Source organism: Panthera onca, chromosome B1, assembly GCF_046562875.1.
Source record: "Panthera onca isolate mPanOnc1 chromosome B1, mPanOnc1 haplotype 2, whole genome shotgun sequence".
NCBI lineage: Eukaryota > Metazoa > Chordata > Mammalia > Carnivora > Felidae > Panthera > Panthera onca.
In genome coordinates this window covers 94,860,306-94,880,222 of record NC_138342.1, presented here as the reverse complement: position 1 = coordinate 94,880,222, position 19,917 = coordinate 94,860,306, and the positions used below count along the sequence as shown (strand labels likewise).

General features: G+C 36.7%; 1 protein-coding gene across 14 annotated transcripts in view; it reads right to left on the bottom strand.

The window, feature by feature from the left end:
- The window catches only part of ANK2 (ankyrin 2), a 670,685-nt gene that overhangs the window by 255,016 nt on the left and 395,752 nt on the right, over positions 1–19,917 (bottom strand). Inside the window, exon 1 of one of the 14 annotated variants that reach the window (XM_060654341.3) lies at positions 18,470–19,114. The exons of 10 other annotated variants lie outside the window; for them this stretch is intronic. In XM_060654341.3, coding sequence (XP_060510324.3) covers positions 18,470–18,598 — 129 coding nt within the window. In that variant the 5' untranslated portion in view covers positions 18,599–19,114. Of the gene's footprint in view, positions 1–18,469; positions 19,115–19,917 lie in introns of those variants that run through there. 3 more of the 14 variants (XM_060654347.3, XM_060654373.3, XM_060654380.3) reach the window with 3 other exon arrangements.

Below are 19,917 nucleotides of genomic sequence, written 5' to 3'. Positions count from 1 at the left end.
CAAATGGCTATAAGAGCAATAGTGGCCACAAACCAGAAGATGGTTTATTAAGTAAGGATAAGACTATTAATCACACTGGATATTCCAGCCATGCCTAAAGCCTATGCAGAGTAATCACTGTTGATGCCAGAGAAACACTCCAGTTGTTCTCTAGAGGGACAAATAGATTACCCTTACAATGAATGTCTATCACACACACATACACACCGCCCCCCCTCCCCCCGATTACTTCATGGCTTGGCCATCGTGGGCCTCTAAGGTATTATATGCCCTGCAAACCTCTATTCATTCCATTCTTTCCACCCATAGAGTTGCTCTGTGTTATCTCATTCTTTTTTATTGAGGATGATGGGTTATCCATAGATCCCTGCCCTTACGGTCACAACTAATCCTCTGCACAGACCTCACTTCTTTTTGGCCATGACCTTCTCTGACATTGCTTCTTACCTATGACACTCAATTCTTTCTCCTTCTCTCCACTGTTTCTCTTTATTTATTCATATATACCTTTCCTTCTAACATGTTTTGCTTTCAACACAAACACTAACCTCTGTAGACAACAACCAGTAATATAACAAATTCATAGCAAAATACCTTACAGTTATCAGCCTATAGCAAGTAGTCATAGAAAAGACATGCGTTTCCTACTTTTGTTCATGATAAACAACCAATTCAAGGGGGCAGGTGCAACTCCCCAATTTTTCCACTGTTAGATATCAGTAATTTAGATGTATGTTAACTGCAATAAAGGCACATCTTGAAGAAAGGAGCACCATAAAAATTTAAAGTCTTGCCTTCTTTTTTATGACATTCTAATGTTTACAATTAGAATTTCCAGGGGTACCTGGGTATCTCAGTCAGTTAAGCATCTAACTCTTATTTTTGGCTCAGGTCATGATCTCATGGTTCATGGAAATCAATTTAAGCCCCTCCCCACGTCAGGCTCTGCACTGACAGTGTGGAGCCTGCTTGGGATTCTCTCTCTCTCCCTCTCTCTCTGCCCATCTCCTACTCTCCCTCTCTAAAAATAAATGTAAAAACATTAAAAAAAATAAAAATAAACAAAGTAAGGATTTCTAGCTTCTAAATCCCTAAGGCAATAACATTTATTTCTGACTTCATATTTTGATAATTCATTAGACTTTATGGCAAGATTGTAACCAAATTTTGTCAAATTTACTAAACACATAGGTCATGTTATATTTGGTTGATCAAGAAGTATGTCACGACAACTTAATTTTATACTAAATTCTTCCAAAAAAGAATCATCAATAAGAGTGAAAGTAGCTTCCATTAACCACTGACATTTTAAAATGTCAATTTTACTGAAATATGTTGTTTCTATTTTGGTAACATTCAATTTTAGCTGCTTTGGGGATCAAACGTTAAAAATTACCTCTGATAAGGTATTACTTTCTCTTTGTTTTATAACCTGATACAGTTCAGTTTATTAATATCCCACACTAACATAATGGAAGATGGCTCTTTCTATGTTATAAAGGTATCATGCAGACCCTTGATCTCATTGTTCAGCAGAGCAGAAATGGCATTTAAAGCTCTTTATGTGCTATGTTTTGTCTCTGTAGCCAATAGTACCTCAGTAGTCTTCCTTGTCCAGTTTGCTATATATTTATGTCCTTGGGTTCTTTCCGTAGTCCAGTGAAAAAAATTAACTTTCAGGAAATTTTAGACCTTCCTCTGCAGTTTGATAAACAGACTTCATATTAACCATTTGAATTTTGGATCTGTGAAACTGACTTCACCTGTCCCCCACTCTTCTAAGAGATTCCTGTTGAAAACATCTAGGACTTAGACATCTTCGTTGATACTATTTTGATTGTTAGAGATACAGGTATTACAGATGGTTTGAGTACTTGATAGTTCTAACCCTTCTGTCCTGCTTCTTTGCATTTCTTATCATTAAAGACCTTTTTGTTATATAAACCACATTACAACTCTTAAGAGGCTCTCCCTATCCAGTTTGCTTTGTTCCTTGATATGTCAGAAATATTTTTATTTATCTTAGTGACACATGATCCCATCTTTGATCATAGTCTGCTGGGCCCAGTGTCTGCAGCTAGATCTATTCTAAAGCCAGATCCCAAAAGCCCTCATGGGCCGAGTCTGGTTGAGACATGACTACCGTACCTCACGATATACTTGCAAAGTACAACGCTGCTCTGTGGAATGATTCTATACTTTAAATTTCAATACTGTTTAACTTACAAAATTTGTTTTCAATTTCACATGCTTATGAAAAGGATCCATCCCTTTGATAAAGCTTGTTAAAATGATCAATCCCTGAAGTACATTTGAGTACCTACTATAGTAAAACTACAACACTGTAACTTCAATTTATTGAAAACTCATAGGAAAAAAGAGCAGAGAGAGATAAAACACATATAAAAGTAAAACTTTGAGAAACATAGATATATTTGTATACACGTGCATATGTACACATATACATACACATCATACCTTAAGAACAACGGAATTCCAACCATAGATGTCCTCAAATAAGAACCTACTCTGAAATGAGTTAATTAGGAAAAAAAAACTCTAATCAAGTTGTATCAGAGTTTAGGGTCTGATAGTTTTGACATTTCAGGATAGTATTCTATTTTTTCTTTTATATGGTAGAGACATTTTCCTAGTCAACTTTGTTACTCTGTTAGGTCAAATTCTTGACCTTATTTACTCCATGGCATTCAATGATACTTGAGCTCAAAGAGGAAAGAGAAGGGAAAAAAAGAAAAAGCCTTTGAACCCTTAAAGCTTTTGTCTATACATTCCACTCTTGTATCTTGCCCGGATGTGTTTTTATCCCTGAATCGTCCATGAAAATGCATGTGGTTTCACACAGAGAAAAACTGCTTCTTTAGGATATGTGGAATCACAGAGATCCCATTTAACTCCACTGTGCTTTAGTGTGCAGGACTGTTAGAAGGTTTTAAAGTCAGTTACGATATACTGTTTGTTGTAACCGAAGTGTCTTTGGTGGCGTGCTCTACATACAGGTTTGTCTCCGCTTGAGAGTCTGGAAACTAACCTGACGTGGGCACAACCACGTACCCAGCCTTTAACGTCTAAATGAGCACCACACTTCAATTCCTTGTGTTTTAGTCCTTTTGGATTACAATGACATGCATGCCTTTTAGCAGCTTTCAAATGGGAGAAACCTATATATATCAGAGGAGGGGTCCTTCAAAAGTTTTATAAATCAATGGAGCACTGATACATCTTAGAAGAAATGGAACCTAGATTTCAGCAATGTAACTTATATCTAGATAACCTATATACTTGAGTCACTGGCCTGTAGGCACCTCATCCCAGGAGCTTGAGTGACATTCATCAAAACAAAGCAGGAAGAGAATAAGGAAAGTTCCGGAGTTTAGCCCTGCTTTAGGGCAGCTAAACATGCCAATAATGTGTACTGAGTGTGAACAAGAATCAAGGTTAAGAGAGAAACAGTGCAAATAGGGTATTGAGAGGGTCGTGCCAGCTTGATGGTAGATTTCATGTACTCCAGAGGAACGTTTCAAGTCCCACAAAGGTGAGAAAATTTGTATTGAAAATAGTAAAGTTAATAGTTTATAAAACAATTAAAAGGGTTTTTAATAGTTTTTAAACATTAGTGTGACTTTAAGATGGAAACACAGGAAATTAACATTTAAATATTACTTGTACCAAAGAAGATGAAAAATATTTCTTCAGGGGCACCTGGGTGGCTCGGTCGGTTAAGTGTCTGACTCTCACTTCGGCTCAGGTCACGATCTCACGGTTTGTGAGTTCCAGCACTGCATCAGGCTCTGTGCTGACAGCTCAGAGCCTGCTTGGGATTCTCTCTCTCTACCTCTCTCTCTGCCCCTCCCCCATTCACTCTGTTTCAGTCTCTCACAAAATAAATAAATACATTTAAAATTTTTTAAATTAAAAAATACATTTCAGAAAAATTTTTGTCCCCTCTTTTGTAATGTCTTGAATTTCCTTGTTAATATATGTGACTGAGAATAGTTGATCACAAAATGTTAAAAGCTCTGGTTATGTTTCATTCTGTAATATGTGCTCATGCTTGATACAATCTCCCACTTACCCAAATAACCTTGTCCTCTGGGTTTGATTCAGAACACTAACCTATGACAAATTTGAGTTTAGGACACAAAAATAGTAATTTGATGTTTATTTTATTTATTTATTTTTTACTTGAGAGAGAGAGAGCACCAGCAGGGGAGAGGGGCAGAGGGAGAGAGAGAGAATCTCAAGCAGGCTCCATGCTCAGTGCAGAGTCTAATATAGGGCTCAATTCCATGACCTTGGGATCATGATGTGAGCTGAAATCAAGAGTCGGATGCTCATCCAATGTTTATAGCAACACTATCGACAATAGCCAAAGTATGGAAAGAGCCCAAATGTCCATCAATGGATTAATAGATATAGAAGATGTGGTATGTATATATATATATATATATATATATATATATATATATATACACACACACACACACACACACACACACACACACACACACACACCATGGAGTATTACTCGGCAATCAAAAAGAATGAAATCTTGCTATTTGCAGCTACATGGATGGAACTAGAGGGTATTATGCTAAGTGACATTAGTCAGTCAGAGAAAGACAAATATCATATAACTTCACTCATATGAGGACTTTAAGACACAGAACAGATGAACACAAGGGAAGGGAAGCAAAAATAATATAAAAATAGGGAGGGAGATAAAACATAAGAGACTCTTAAATATGGAGAACAAACAAAGGGTTACTGGAAGGGTTGTGGGATGTGGAATGGGCTAAATTGGTAAGGGGCATTAAGGAATCTACCCCTGAAATCATTGTTGCACTATATGCTAACTGATGTGGATGTAAAGTAAAAAAAAAAAAAAAAAAAGTGATTCAGGCCATTAATTAATAAAAATATCATATTATTTATCTGGATTTCATGGTATGTGGTATTTATTACTTTTAAAATGTGTAATTCATTGTGATTCTTTTTCTCAGTATAAATAAATACTTTCGTAACTAAAAAGAAAAAAAAGAGTCGGATGCTCGACCAACTGTGCCACCTAGGTGCCCCAATAATTAGATGTTTAGAATCAGTGCGTATTTGCTGTGTCTAAGGCAATGTGACATGATATAAGAAGAAAATCAGTGCCCATTATGGGCACAGCAAGCTGGTCAAATACTGTGACACCAGGGCTAGGCTGCCCCAGGTAGGATATTATTCTCATCTCATGTATAAAACTTCCAAGTACATAGGCTTAGAAAAAGAACCTAAAATCCTCCTAAGGTAAACACATTTAGGTAAAGAGAACATGTATGTAACGTTAATAGAAGTACTTGTGTTTTCTCTGATCGGTGGTCAAGTGCTCTATAGTACTTAAAATATATGCTCAACTTACAGTATCATTATACATTTGGTTATAACTAAGAATTTAGTGTCAAGAGGGAACCAACATTACATATCTAAATATTTTACCAAGCTCAATTAAGATAAGCAAGTGAATTACTAAAGGCAGAGAAAACAGAAGGAAAAATTTTATTGAGTTTGGCCATGCAGTAGCAAAGTTAATTAAAATGAGAAATGGAGTGCACTTTTCGAAGAGACCAGGGAGTGATTCATTAGTTGTGAGAATATTATCTGTATGTGGAGAGCAGCGGCCTGCTCATGAAAATTATTAGAGAATCAAGTTTTGTAAATAAAAGAGAAAGTTAATTCTCATGGCCAAAGTGAAAAGGATAACTCAGTCATGCATTATCACCACTGCAATAGAAGCAGCACATCGCACAGATTCCCGTACAGACTCATGGTGTGTCAGTTACAAAAAAGAGGCAGACGGGGCACCTGGGTGGCTTGCTTCGTCAGATGAGCGGCTGACTTCAACTCAGGTCATGATCTCCCTGTTCCTGAGTTCCAGCCCCACACTGGACTCTCTGCTATCAGTGCAGAGCCTGCTTCAGATGGCCTGTCCCCGTCTTTCCCTGCCCCTCCCCCACTGGTGCTCACTTGCTCTCAAAAATAAACATTAAAACAAAAAAAAAAAAGAAGAAGCAGAGAAGTAAGATGATTATCTGAGTTACTCAAACTAAATAAAATGAAATCTTCCAGACTGGTAAGAAGATGAAAAGTGCTCAACAAATGTCAGTTGCCAATGTTATTATATACATTATGTATATAATATCACCAGTAAATAAATAAATAAAAATACTTCTACCCATTACCAGAAAAATGATCTTTTAAATAACGATTTTACCCAGAAAGAATTCAGGAATAAAATGGAAAAATTAGAAAAACACTGCATCAGTGCTGACATCAGCCATGTCAAGAGTGCCATGTTCAATATAAGCAGACATGTGATTCGTAAAAACCAAGTACAGCTATTTGGAAAAAAAAAAACAAAAACAACAATCATAAACAAAATACTATGCTGGTAATTTGGTTATATCATTCAATACTATCCAGAAGTTCTTTACATGTACCATTTCCTTAAATATTAATTGATGCAGGGGCACCTGGGTGGCTCAGTCAGTTAAGCATCTGACTTCTGCTCAGGTCATGATCTCATGGTATGTGAGTTCAAGCCCCGTGTTGGGCTCTGTGCTAATAGCTCAGAGCCTGGAGCCGTCTTCGGATTCTGTTTTCCTCTCTTTCTGCCCCTCCCCCACTCATGCTGTCTCTCTCTCTCTCTCTCTCTCATAAATCAATAAACTTAAAAATAAAGAAAATATTAATTTATATAAAAACCTACAAAAGTATATTTAAAAAACAAAAAATTCTGTTTTGCATTTATAATTTCATTATGTTTTTAAAATAAATCATTAATAAATATCAACACAATTTCTTTTTCTGAATGTATCTGGGAGTTCAAGAGAGAGCAAAAGCTGTTCTAAACTCCACAAGGTAACTGTGTCTCTTAAATTCCTCCTTCTGTGATGCCTTAGACACAGTCAGCTAATTCTTACTGAATTCTGTAGTTAAAAACAATTCACTATGGAACTTTTGATAGTTTGAACTATCAAATAGGCTAAACTGCTGACCTTTGTATTATTTATAATTTACATGATTTCTTACAAATGTGTTAAGTGGAATTCTACTAGAAGAAAAAGCTTTCCCTTCTTGCTTACTTATTTATTCATTTATTCAATTATTTATTTCTGGTAGTACGAACTCATAGGGATTTATTCTGTGAGTTATAATTCCTTACTTCCATTATTTATTTTGTTGCTCCAATTTCTCTATAGTAGGTCACTGGAAGCTCCTGCAAGTTGACATGCCCCATCACTTTTTGAACACTTCCTTACTTGAATCAGCCATTTGCCCAAGAAGTTCTGGTTCCTTCCATTGGAAAATGGCATTTAGAAAAAATCTGGGCTACATATGCTCATTGCTACCGAGGCATCATTGCTGCCAGGGGCTCTCAGGAGACATAGCACATTATACTGATGCTCACAAGAACATTTTTGATCCTTTCAGTGGTGAGTATATTTCCTTTGCTCTTCCTGCATAAAAAGCAAGTAAATCTAGTAATATAATAATGAATAATATCATGTGCATAGTGATTTCAAAACATTGTTTCGTTTTAGTCCTTACACCTCCTCTATGATATATATGTTGTTAATTATTAGAGTTAACTATTACTAACCCAGATTTACAGAAAAGCAAACCAATTTAAGGATCAGATTACCAGAATGTGGTAGAGCTAAGCAGTACACTGACTCTACATTTTACAACTTCTTCCATTATACCAAATCAGAAAGATAGATAACATTTCTATTTTTTGGCCTTTTATATAAAAATTTCCTGCATTTAAATATGACAGAGATCATCTTGACAACATTTCAAATTAACCATGTATAAAGTAATGTATTTTTATTTTCCCCCTGAATTTCACTTGAAATTTTTCTTTTCTGCTAATGACACCACCACCTTTCAAATATCATTGAAATGTATAATCTGTGGAGCCTGATGTGGGGCTCGATCCCACAACTCTGGGATCGTGACTTGAGCCGAAATCAAGAGCCAGATGCTCAACTGACTGAGCCGCCCAGGTGCCCCTGAAATATGTAATCTCAAGTCATGCTTATTCACCTCTCTTTTTTTCACTATTCCCACTTGGGTGCTAATATCCATCCTGTTTCCCTCTCCACTGATTTTTCCCGTGCAAATCTTCTAATCCAGATCTGTTCATCCCTCTTAGATTACTTTACAGTCTCCTGGATGACCTCCATTTCCTCCCCCATAATCTTACATTATCATACAACCTTCCATAGTTTCTTTTTTTTTCCTCTTTCTTTCTTTCTTTCTTTCTTCCTCTTTTTCTTTTTTCTTTTTTTCTTTATTGAGTTCAGTTACCTCTTCCTTGCCCTGAAGTCTCTCCTGTGTGGTCAGCATTATTTCCAAGTATTTACCAACTCCTACCCAGCCCTGCCACTCTGGTCATGTCATGCCAGGCCCTTCATCAGCTCCTATGTGTGTCCTCTGAGATGTTCCCCCGCTTAAGCCAAACTTGACTGTCTTCCCAAGGCCCAGCTTGAAATCCACAACTTCTATAAACATAAAAAAGCTATAACACTTAAGCTAGCACTGTCCTCTACTTTTTCCCCATTGACATTAACCTTAAATACCTATCTAACAGAGAAATTTCTTGAGAAAAATTTTTTAACTCAACCAAAATCTTGACCACTCTTAACTTAAAATTTATCTCATGGTAGTTATTTAATAATTCTTTGATCCAAAGAAGTGAAATATCCTGAATTATATTACATGTATTGTACATATCAAATTCACATTGAAAATAGGGAAGATGATTGATGGTACATGAAGCATGATAATTTTTTTTTAATCCAGCACAAGAAGGAAGAGAAACAAACAAGCATAATTTGAAAGAGCTTCTGGAGGGGTGCCTGGTTGGCTCAGCTGGTGGAACATGCAGTTCTTGATTTCAGGGTTGTGAGTTCGAGGCCCATGTTGGTGTAGAGATTACTTAAACAAATAAGCTGAAAGAGAGAGAGAAAGAGAGAGAGAGAGAGAGAGAGAGAGAAAGAAAGAGAAAGAAAGAGAAAGAAAAAGAAAGAAAGAGAAAAAGAAAGAAAGAAAGAAAGAGAAAAAGAAAGAGAAAGAGAAAGAAAAAGAAAGAAAGAAAGAGAAAGAAAAAGAAAGAAAGAGAAAAAGAAAGAAAGAAAGAAAGAGAAAGAGAAAGAAAGAGAAAGAAAAAGAAAGAAAGAAAGAAAGAAAGAAAAAAAAGAAAGAAAAAGAAAGAGAAAAAGAAAGAAAGAAAGAAAGAGAAAGAAAGAAAGAAAGAAAGAAAGAAAGAAAGAAAGAAAGAAACAGAAAGAAAGAAAGAAAAAGAAAGAGAGGGAGAAAGAAAGAGATTCTGGTTGACTTTAAGTGTAAAATGCAATCAAAACTAGAAAGTGTAATTATCTGAGCTTCCTGATTAATCAAGTTTTATAGAATTTTAAAGACCACTGGAGTGACTATATTGTTTCATGAGCTCTTATACAACTTACTAGGGAATACGTAACCCAGAAGGATCTTGTAGGAAGGCTAATCGCAGTGACTAAAGTGAAATGCATCTCAGTTATCAAGCTTCCTTCGATGGCAAAATATTTCTGATACTAGCTTGTCACCAATTCTTCTTCTATCTTTCCAGTGTTGTTTTCTAGCATAAAAGCCAGAAGTTCTGAAATATTTCTTTTTGTGTTAAATGACTGAGTATGAGTAGTTTATGTTATACCAAAGGCCCTTATCCAATTCGATAAAGTGTTTGTACTCAGAGAATTGGCATCTGCCACTTGGCCCTTTGTCATCTGCCTTCTCCCCAGTAAGGACAACTTGTGCTTACACAGATGTCTTTTTTTCTCCCCCCCACCCACACCCAGTCTTTGGTTCCTGTCCCTCGGAGCCCACACTGAAGCCCCATGTTTTGAAGGTGACCACCCTGAACAAAAGCTCCTCATTTCCCAAGTGACCTCTCTTCTCAAAGGAGTTACTGTTTCCAGGTAACCTGTTCCACTTACACTTTATTGGTTTCAGTTGTTTCAGGATGTGACATGGTTTAATTAAGCATTCTGGCCCAGTTTGAGGCAGGAACCATAAATAAGGAGGAAGTTTATACTCGTACTCCTGGAACAACTCAGGCAACGTCTTATTTTCACTGAGCTGGACAGTTGAATGGTTTGTGAGTTGCTAGGGTAGAAGTGTTTACAGTTGACTCTTGTTCATCATAGCGTCCTGCCGTTCAAAGATAGCTATTCTGGCTACTATTATATCTTTGTAAAATGATTTAAAACACCATGATAATATTTCTCTGTAGATTTATAATTCATGGTATTATCAGCATACGGATGATCTAAGGGAACCGCAATAAACTTCTTTCTGAGAAATGACTCAAATCAGTATCCCAAATACGGTATCCAACCACACAGATCCATAAGAATGCTTCATTTTATATATCTTGCCTTAACAGCTTCCAGAAAATGTCAAGTACCACAACAGAAACTATTCCCTTCTATTATTTCTTCTGCCAGATAAGAATTTACTGACACAAGACTTCTTAAAGAAAAATTGCATAATATATACAAGATAAACAATCTCCAACCCAACTTAATAGCCCAAATAACATATTATTCTTGTTATGTGTCAAAGTACCTATTACCCCGGGCTGGTCTGAGAACCCCTTGGATGAAGGCACTGTGCCTTGGATGTAGTATCAACTCAAGAAAATTTCTATTAAATAAAGAAAACCTTAGAGATTCCACTGAACTATCTCAATCATTTATAAAAATGAAAAGAGGGAAAGACACAGTTAAAACTGTACAGTCATACAGGAACAGAAAGAATTCTAACAGATCTCAGGTCCTCGTCATTTTATAGATGTGGAAACTAAGGTCAGATCAGTTGTTTACCCAATGTCACAGTCAGTACATAGAATTAAACGCAGGTCTCCTAAATCTGCTTTTATGGAGCTTTTAGAAGCATCCGATAATTTTGTATAAATATCGCTTATTAAGTTAGTAAACACCTTTCTGCTGTGTTGTGTATTCTCCGTAGCTGTGATGTCTATTCTTACATTTCACATCCACTTCTAATTGTGCTTAACATCTTGAAAGTATTGACAGCTACAGTTGAGTTCAAAGGCAAAAGTAATATTTTATCTCTATATTAATAATAAAGCTAAAGTAGATTCTTAGAGTCCATGTTTGTAATATTAACATTATTTTTAAAATATTTAACCTTGAGATTTAATAGCTCCCCTGAAAGTCAGGCATTTGGGAAAACTGCCATTACTCGCATAGAGCTACATAAAGAGAGAGGTCACTGTCAGTCTAGATTTCAGCCTTGTTTTACAGACAAGGACTATAAACAAGTGAGTTAAAATTGGTAATGAACAGGTCTTCATGCAAAATATATAAAAATCCAAGAAATACATATTCATATAAAATTATTAATGTGAAATAACACTATCACTCCCAATCAAATGGGGACTAGGTTGATACGTTTATAATAATTGTTGCACCCTGGTACTTCTCTTCTTTAATACGAGATCCATGATTTTCTATCGAGGTGTTCCCCATTACATAAGCAGCATAGTAATGATACAGAGTTAAAGGAACATCTCTAGAGAAAGGCCAGGTTGAATTTACAGTGAAGTTCTAAGGGGAAAGAAAAAGGGTTTTTTCCTGGCAAGCTACTAAAAAAGTGAGGGAAAATGGAAGGAGTAATTCCAACTATACATGCTAAAAAGTCCTTTCCTGAATTCTGTACACACTGGTGGGGAAATCCATTTCTGGCTGTCCTGGCAGCTGCGGTGAACTGGGAAGGGAGTGAGAAAGTCAAATATTCACTTGAAAAAGAAACATACAACAAACAAACAAAAAAACCCTGGCACTAAGAAGTTAATGAATTAGAAACATTAAAAGGAAATATCTAAAGAATAATATATAATAAATATATATAAGGATTATATATATAATAAAGATAGAGAAAATCTATCAAAGTCAGGTACAAGAAACAAAAAGTAGTTGTTGACTTGCATCAGGAGCTCCAGAAGTGTTGACATCTCTACAGGTCTGAGGACACCAAGACTGCTAAGTTACCAATGAAATCCCTGGGACATTTACTTGAGTGTATTCAAAACAGCAAAATCTATTTAAGACATCACTTTTAAATCACATTTGAATGGCTTTCCTTCAAAACCCTAACTTACATAACTGTCTGATTTTCTTTGAGCTTGGTTAACATAGAACTCAGAAAAACACAAGTCTCATTCCTAAAGGTTACTCCATTAGGGCAGAGATGGTCATACAGACCGTGAAGCTTTACAATTTATCTCCTAAACATTTGGTTCCTCCTCTCTATGCTCAGAATTAATTGGTTATTATATAGACCACTTAGTCTCATTAAACTTTCAAAAGGTTGCCAGAGTGCCTCCTACTGACACAGGAAATTTTTTCTTGGTAGCAGTTTAGTGTCATACTGATTATTAAAAGTAGATCTCTTATTGTTCCAAATTCAAAGATGGGACAGAGTAAGAGTTGGGGTCGGAGGGGATGGCAGAGGGAATATGAATATTTATTCCAGTGGCTTTCAATTCTGGTAGGAATCACCAGGAGAACTTAAAAAATATATAGATTACAGTCCCCTTTCCTTCCCAATCTACCCCAGGATTCTGACTTCTTATTATCGGGATAAAGTCAAATCACTCTGATGAGATTTTCCACAATACTGTACACATTTAAAATCAGAAGTCACTTCTGTGGGAAAAAGGGTCACACTTAAATACTGATGATTCCACTAGCAATTCATGTAGAACTCCAAAATTTGGGAAGTGCCTTCTTTGTAGTGTCACTGAAAAAAAAAAAAGGTGTATTCTTTGTGAGGAAGAAATTATTTTGAGAAATATGAATGAAAAAGTGTGACTCAATGTAAAATATAAACACCAAAAGATTATTAAATACGATGTGAGTAGACTTAACCTCCTTATATTATCACTGACCCCTACAGTACTTCTATAAAGTATTTTCAGTATTCTTTATGATGTCAAAATGTGCTATAAATATCATTATGGATAAATGAGGTAAGTAATAAAATTAAAACTTTCATAATAAAGAACACCAGTGAATTAATCCTGGTTTTGTTCAAGATAAAAACATTTATATGTTTTTAGGTTCCAAAACAAATTAAACTCACTCATAGTAGCTTTTCTACATTGATTTTGTCTTTTTACAGTCTTCTTAAAAACTTATCTCAAGCCATATAATTGGGACTATTTTTGCCACAATCCCACAAATTTGACAGCTGTAACCCTAAGCTAGTAGTCACCCACTCAATGGTTGAAAGAGGTTCTTTATAAGTAAAAATTAATAAAAACTCAGACTTACAGTACTGGCAAAGAATACCATTAATGGTGCAAGTCACTTATATAAAGATAATTGTTCTAGCCAATATAGGGTTTATGAATTGAACTACAAAAGGGGATAGAAGGAATGTTAAAGAAGAGGAAAATGGGGTTTAAAAAAATCATGATTCCATAGAAACCTCCGCATGTAAGTAGATATACCTGAACATATTTATTTAGACTCAAATGGGAAATCAACAACAAAACTTTTGAGTTTTTACTTATAAGTAGACATTAGGACATAGGAAGAGCAAATGTCCAGGTAAAGCTTAAGAAATCACCAACCTACCTTATGTTAGTGTGGTTTCTGTAAGTACTGACATATTGATGAAGGGGTTATAAGAAGTTATATAAAGACAATTTGATGTAAGTCCTAAAAAGTATTATTGGCATTTACCACATTTGAAAAGATCTAGCATGTAATAAATACAAAGGATCACACTATCATGTTGTCATTGTATTTTTCATCACATTATGTTTGGTTTAGTGCCTGGAAATCTTTTTGTACTTGGTTCTTGGCTAAGTATTGTTGCTGTCAGTGTTGGTCTTGCCTTTGGAATCATGCTGCTGAGTGAGCAGAACACTGAAGGACAGAAAGAATGATTGGGCTATCCACCTTCCTCCTATACCATAGGGTTCACCTACAGACCACCAGAAAAATACCACAGTCAGCCATTATCTACTGTGTTTCTTTACAAACTCATTCTTATAACACAATAAAAAAGTTACAGAATATATTCATCTCCACAACTGCAAATAAAACATTCTTCCATTTTAATAAAGTACACTAATTAATAACTTTAGAAAGTCTCCATCTCTCCATGTCTCCTTACAACTGGATGATAAGTCCATTATATATACTCAATAAGTATTCTCATTGTCATCAAGTTAATAACCATGTGGACAAGAATATGGGGGGGGGAGTGTCAATGAGGGTTCCCAAAGGTTATCCTAAAAACAGTGAGCCTTGTTCCCTTCAAGATAAAAATTATATATAGAAAAAATAAATGCAAATAACTAATCAGAACCTTTTCCTATGAAATTCAATTTAAAAGACTTGGAAAAAAGTTTGCTTTCATTTTCTACGTAAATCCCCTGCAAAATCACCTTCCTGTGTCAGCTTGCGAATGTGAATATGCAAATACATTTTGAAGTCCTGATACAATTGTAACAAAGAGTGATAATATATCATAGTCTATCCTTGACCGCAACTGCTATATTTAAGGAGCAAATGTTAACTTTTAATAAGTTGATTTTGCAAGAAATCTCATGGAATATTTTGAAGCAATTATGATAGAATCACAAACTTAAATACATAGTTTCCTCTCAAACATGTCATTTAACTTCTTACAGGAACTAAAATCCCTTTCAGTGTAGGGAGGTATTCTGAAGATGAAGCAATTGAAGCATTGACAGATTAAATTATTTACTTATTCCCTACATTCAGTGTATGTACAAGACCAAGGAATCATCACCTCTTTTTCCCAATGAACTTTGGAGCCTGGATTCAAATCCCAACTCTGCCACATAATAGCTGCATATGATACAGCAGTTTCCATGAGTCTGGGTCTCAGTTTCCTTATTTGCAAAATGGAGAGAATAATCCCTAATGTGTAGACCTGTCTCTTGATTAAACAGTACAATGTATATAAAGTGCCAGATACAGGGCCATATTGGTACTCAATAAATATTATTATCATATAATTTATACAGAAAACATGAACTCTGGCTTTTTGAATAGTATAAACTAAAATAATAAAGGAAGAACTTCTTAAACATCACAATGCTGAGCACTAGTCCTACAGATTGCCTTTTATGACATACGATTCCAGCGAATGTTGTAGATACTATAATGGATTAGAGAATGGTCTGTCCATGCTGAGAAATGGAAAACATATCTACTATTTGAAAATAACTGGTAATCATAAATTTAAATAAGAAGGGTTATTTAAGTATATGCTTTTTTCAAGGATGGAATTGTTTTGTTTTGTTTTTTACAGATTCTCTGAAATTATGTTTTCCCAAATTAAAAAAAAAGCGATTGTGGAAAGAATATTATACTCAAAATCACTTCCTACAACTAAATCTTACAAATCTGTGAGAAATCATTCCTTTTGGCATCCTTCTCAAGTCTAATGTCTCAGGTTCTAGTGTAGAAATAAGACACGTGGACTTACAAAGAAATGACTTCAGCTCATATAAGCTGATAATTAGTATAGGAATATCCTCTTATTCCTGTAAAAACCTAGAATATCAGTGTACTATTTGGGGAAAAAAATGTTTGTTTGCTCCAACTAATCTTAATCTTGGTCCCTTTGCTTAAAGGTAAGCTTTATTCTAGCTCTATCATAGTATGACACATATACTATATATATTTAGTATACGCTATATTTAAATATTAGCTATCCAGACTCAAAGAAGACTGAACGTTTTATTCCAAGATAAATTCTGCTTATACTGAGGTTGAAACTAGATCCCCTACTATACAAGTTAGTCATTTTAAAAAACCATACCACTGACAACTTAGTAGAGGGCTTATAGCCAAGCATGCAATGTGTTTCAAGTTTACAATAATTAAAACTTACTTAAAATGTTTTACAGAGTATAAAACAATAATGCAAAGATTCTTTTAATCAACAGCAAGTTTACAAAAATCTTAAAATGAGATCCAGATATGAAGCTGCCTAATTGATTTAATACTCAATCATTTTTACTTCAGTAAAAATCTTTTCAACACCAGCTTATTTTTTTTTGAGCTCCATAGCTGGCTATTACCTGAATTGGGGCAGGTCTCATCTGAATTTTGCAAATAAGCAAGTTCTTTTGCAAGATACTTTACAAATGGATATTTAAGTGATATATTTAATCACCACTACTACTGATGCATTTCTTTATGGTTATAAAAAGGCAACAGCAAATAAAGTATAATAAGTTTTAGGTTACTTTCCGGAGATGGTGTTCCAGAGTACCACTAATAGGCAAGTATCCTTTTTTCATTTCTTTATGAACTACTATTCTACATACCTTAAATAATAATAATGAGGTACACTTTTTTATCTTAAACCAAATTTTAGAACTGGCTTAAGTAGTTATGGGGGGGGGGGGCGTTGAAAATAAATCTAAGACACCTAAAAATGTCAGTCACTCTTCTAAGCTAGCATTTGTTATGCTGTGTAAATACTCAAGCATCTGCAGTATAAAAGGGAAGAGGTCCAGAAGGTATGTTAAAAAAAAAAAGAACAAGAACAAATAATAGCTATGCAATTATTCCCCCAATTTTCCTTGGTTCTAGCTTAATGATATTATCTGGATGTGAAGATCAGATAATGCTGTCATAAGACTGCATGATTAACCATCGATCTTGCCACGGTGCTGGATTCAAGCTAAAGCAATGCAGCATCAAAACAATGGAGATTCTCAACAACTATTGGCACCTTTCCATTTTAATGATGTAGTCTTTCCATTTCAAGAACGGATAGAAAAGGGGAAAAGTGAACTAGATACAGAAACAAGCCACAGCGAGACCAAGAAATGTTCTAGGTGTATGCGTGGTACGCTAGCTAAGCAAAGTTACTAGGTCACAACTGGATGCTGAACAGTCCTGGCCAAGAAGCAATATACTATGTTTTGGAGAATATAAGATAAAAAAGATACGATCACAGGAAATTGTTTTATGTAATAATGTTCCATTTAGAGGATTAGAAGCAGAACCGTGGTAACTGTCAAGAAGTAAGCCAGCTCCCACAAAAATGGCCAAGGTATTATAAAAAAGAATTACGGCATCCTTGAAACAAGGCCTTCTAAAGGTCAGACAAGCAATACTAAAGTTTTCTCCCAGAAGGAAAAACGAGAATATGCTTCTAATTTTATTTAATTATGTTGCCTAATAATAGTTACTTCCACTAACTAGTGGTGAAATAAGTAGTAAAACTGAAATGGGACGAATCCCTACATAGTAAGATCTTAATTCAATGTGGGTCCTCACGTGTCTTTCCGAAAATTAGCAAAGATAGCATCCTCAAAATGGAAAGGTAAACATACCTATTAATGAAGAAGGGTGGGGGAAGCATTGAACATATGGATTATCGAGCATCTGATCTGCAGTGTATCCCCAGCCCTCGAGTTATGTTTAACAACAGCTTGTGTACCAACCACTATTTTTATGCTTTGCTAATGTAATATGCTGTTTATCACATTCTGAAATTATTCAGTGACCTACTTTGTGAATTAAGGCATTTACTGAGATCTTCTTCCCTTATAGAACCAGACCACTGACTAAATGAACACTTCCCTTCCGCCCAGGTGTAAGGTTATTTCTATTGTAAAGAAAAAATAATGTTTCGAAAGACAGAAAGAGACAATTCTCTAGTTTAATGTATAGGGAATCCGCGTTTCTTCCTGTTATTTAACCTTGGTCTTTTCATCTAATTGCTACAGCCAGGAGAGAAAATCATAAGATTACTGATGGAAACCAGAAAATAAATGAATTAAAATTTTAAAGATGCAAGGAGACAGCTCACTGCACCAATATTCTTAGTGCAGTTTCACATAGAACAGTGTGCACCTCCGGAAGGGGAAAGAAAAAGGAGTAAATAAAACCTGAGGCTTATTCCTACCAGCGATCTACATCACATATATCATCAGTGAGAAGGCGCTGTGCTGAAGGTCTAGTAAGTAGAGATGAGGAACAAGAAGAGAAAAATACTCTACCCTGCTAACCATCAATCAGCCCTTTCCTTCTCCTAAGACAAGTGTTGGGAGTTACTTGGAGGAATAAAGCACCTGGCTCGAGACTGAGTACACATAACTGAGAAAACCGGAGAAAAACGAAGTGCAGTTTGGCTTGGCTAAAGCAAAGGAAATTTGCCCTGCTCAGGCATCTCTTCCCAATGCAGCAAATTTGGACATGAGCTATAGGCTGCAAACTGAGCTTGGGAATGGTGCAGGGGAATGATGGAGGGAAGGGAAGATGAAGTTGCCGGCTCTGAGGATGGAGGGTTTCTACACGTAGCCTCAGAGGCAAAGGGTTAAAGGGATGCTCTTCGTTACCTTTCTTTTCCGTTCCATACGTTCCCTGGGGATTTTCCGTTGTTTTTTCCTCTCTCTCTCAAGGTTTTTTTCTTTTTCATCCAGTTCAGCCTCTCGAACTTTTTTAATAGAAGCAGCAGCGTGAGCCATTTTGCGGAGAAAATCAGCAGAAGCAGTTTCGGCGGCTCAATTTCCACTCCCCAGCAAGCCAGGTGATTTTAGAGCTAGATGGAGATACGGTTTTCCCCACCAGGGCAATGGCTGGCGGCCAGAGCACTCGCAAAATAATCCACTCCGCCCCCGAGCTAGGTCATAATCTTGCTCCAGCCTCTGCAGCACCCATAATTCACCAGAACGTACCAAGGTCCCAGGCCAAGCCCCCCAGCAGCACACACCTGCACACACGCGGGCATAGGTGTGCACCCACACTGGGAAATGGTCCCAGGGGAAGGCGGAGCACTAGACTTGGAGCTCTTCAGCAGTTGGGTGGCCGCAAGTGCAGGCAAGCATCCTACTAGTTGAAAAAGCCTTCCTTAGACACACAACACCAATTGGAACAGTCTTTGGGGACTCCTCCAGACAGTCTGTGTCTTCCGACTGGAGCCAGGAAGAGGCCACCTCTGTGGAACTGCTAGGGGGTGGGTAGTTTATTGCCGCTTCCAACCACACCTCTATGCAGGGTGAGAAGAAAATGGTGCAGTCTCACTAAATGACTCGCTGCCGCTGCGGGTGCTGCTGCTGCTGCTGCTGCTGTTGCTACGGCAGTTCTGCTGTAGCACATGACATGAATTCCTGCCTTTTAAATCTCAGCCCTTCCCTTCTCCAAGGTTCCTTTCCAGAAAAGAATCAATGCTGCCGTTTGGGGAGAAGACGGGCACAGTTGGAGTTACTTGCCACCGCTATGGCAATACCTGGGTGAGCGCGTCCGGGAAGGGCTGGGAGTAGCCCGGTCCTCACTGTGTCATTTACAGCCCCACGTGAGGCTGCATTAGGGAGCTGCATTAAGCCGGAATCGAAAGGAGCTGTCAGTGAGCACACAGCATAATCTGGGCTCAGCCACGTTACCCTGGGAGAAAAAGTGGGCCCTCCAAAGAGGGGGAGAAAGGCAGAGGCAAAAGGGAGAGAGGGGGTAGGAACACCTAAAACCACTCTCCATCATTCTAAGGGGCATACAGGTACTCATTGTTAAGTTACCAAAGGCTTCTGTTAAACACCAAATAAACATTAAGCCATGTGATGAAGTAAAGAGGGTTTAACATTCCTAGATGTTGCTGTATACATACCCGAAAGGGAGACTCATTGAATGAAAGGATACAACTCAGTAATCAGGATGAACCCAGCACTTAACCTTGTCCAAAAGCCAGTCAAAGGAGAAAATAATTGCCACTGTATGGGCCAGCATGCATGGTTCAGAGGTCAGTGAACTTCTAGCCAGCTATTAGTTTCTTATGTACGGGACGCATAACCCT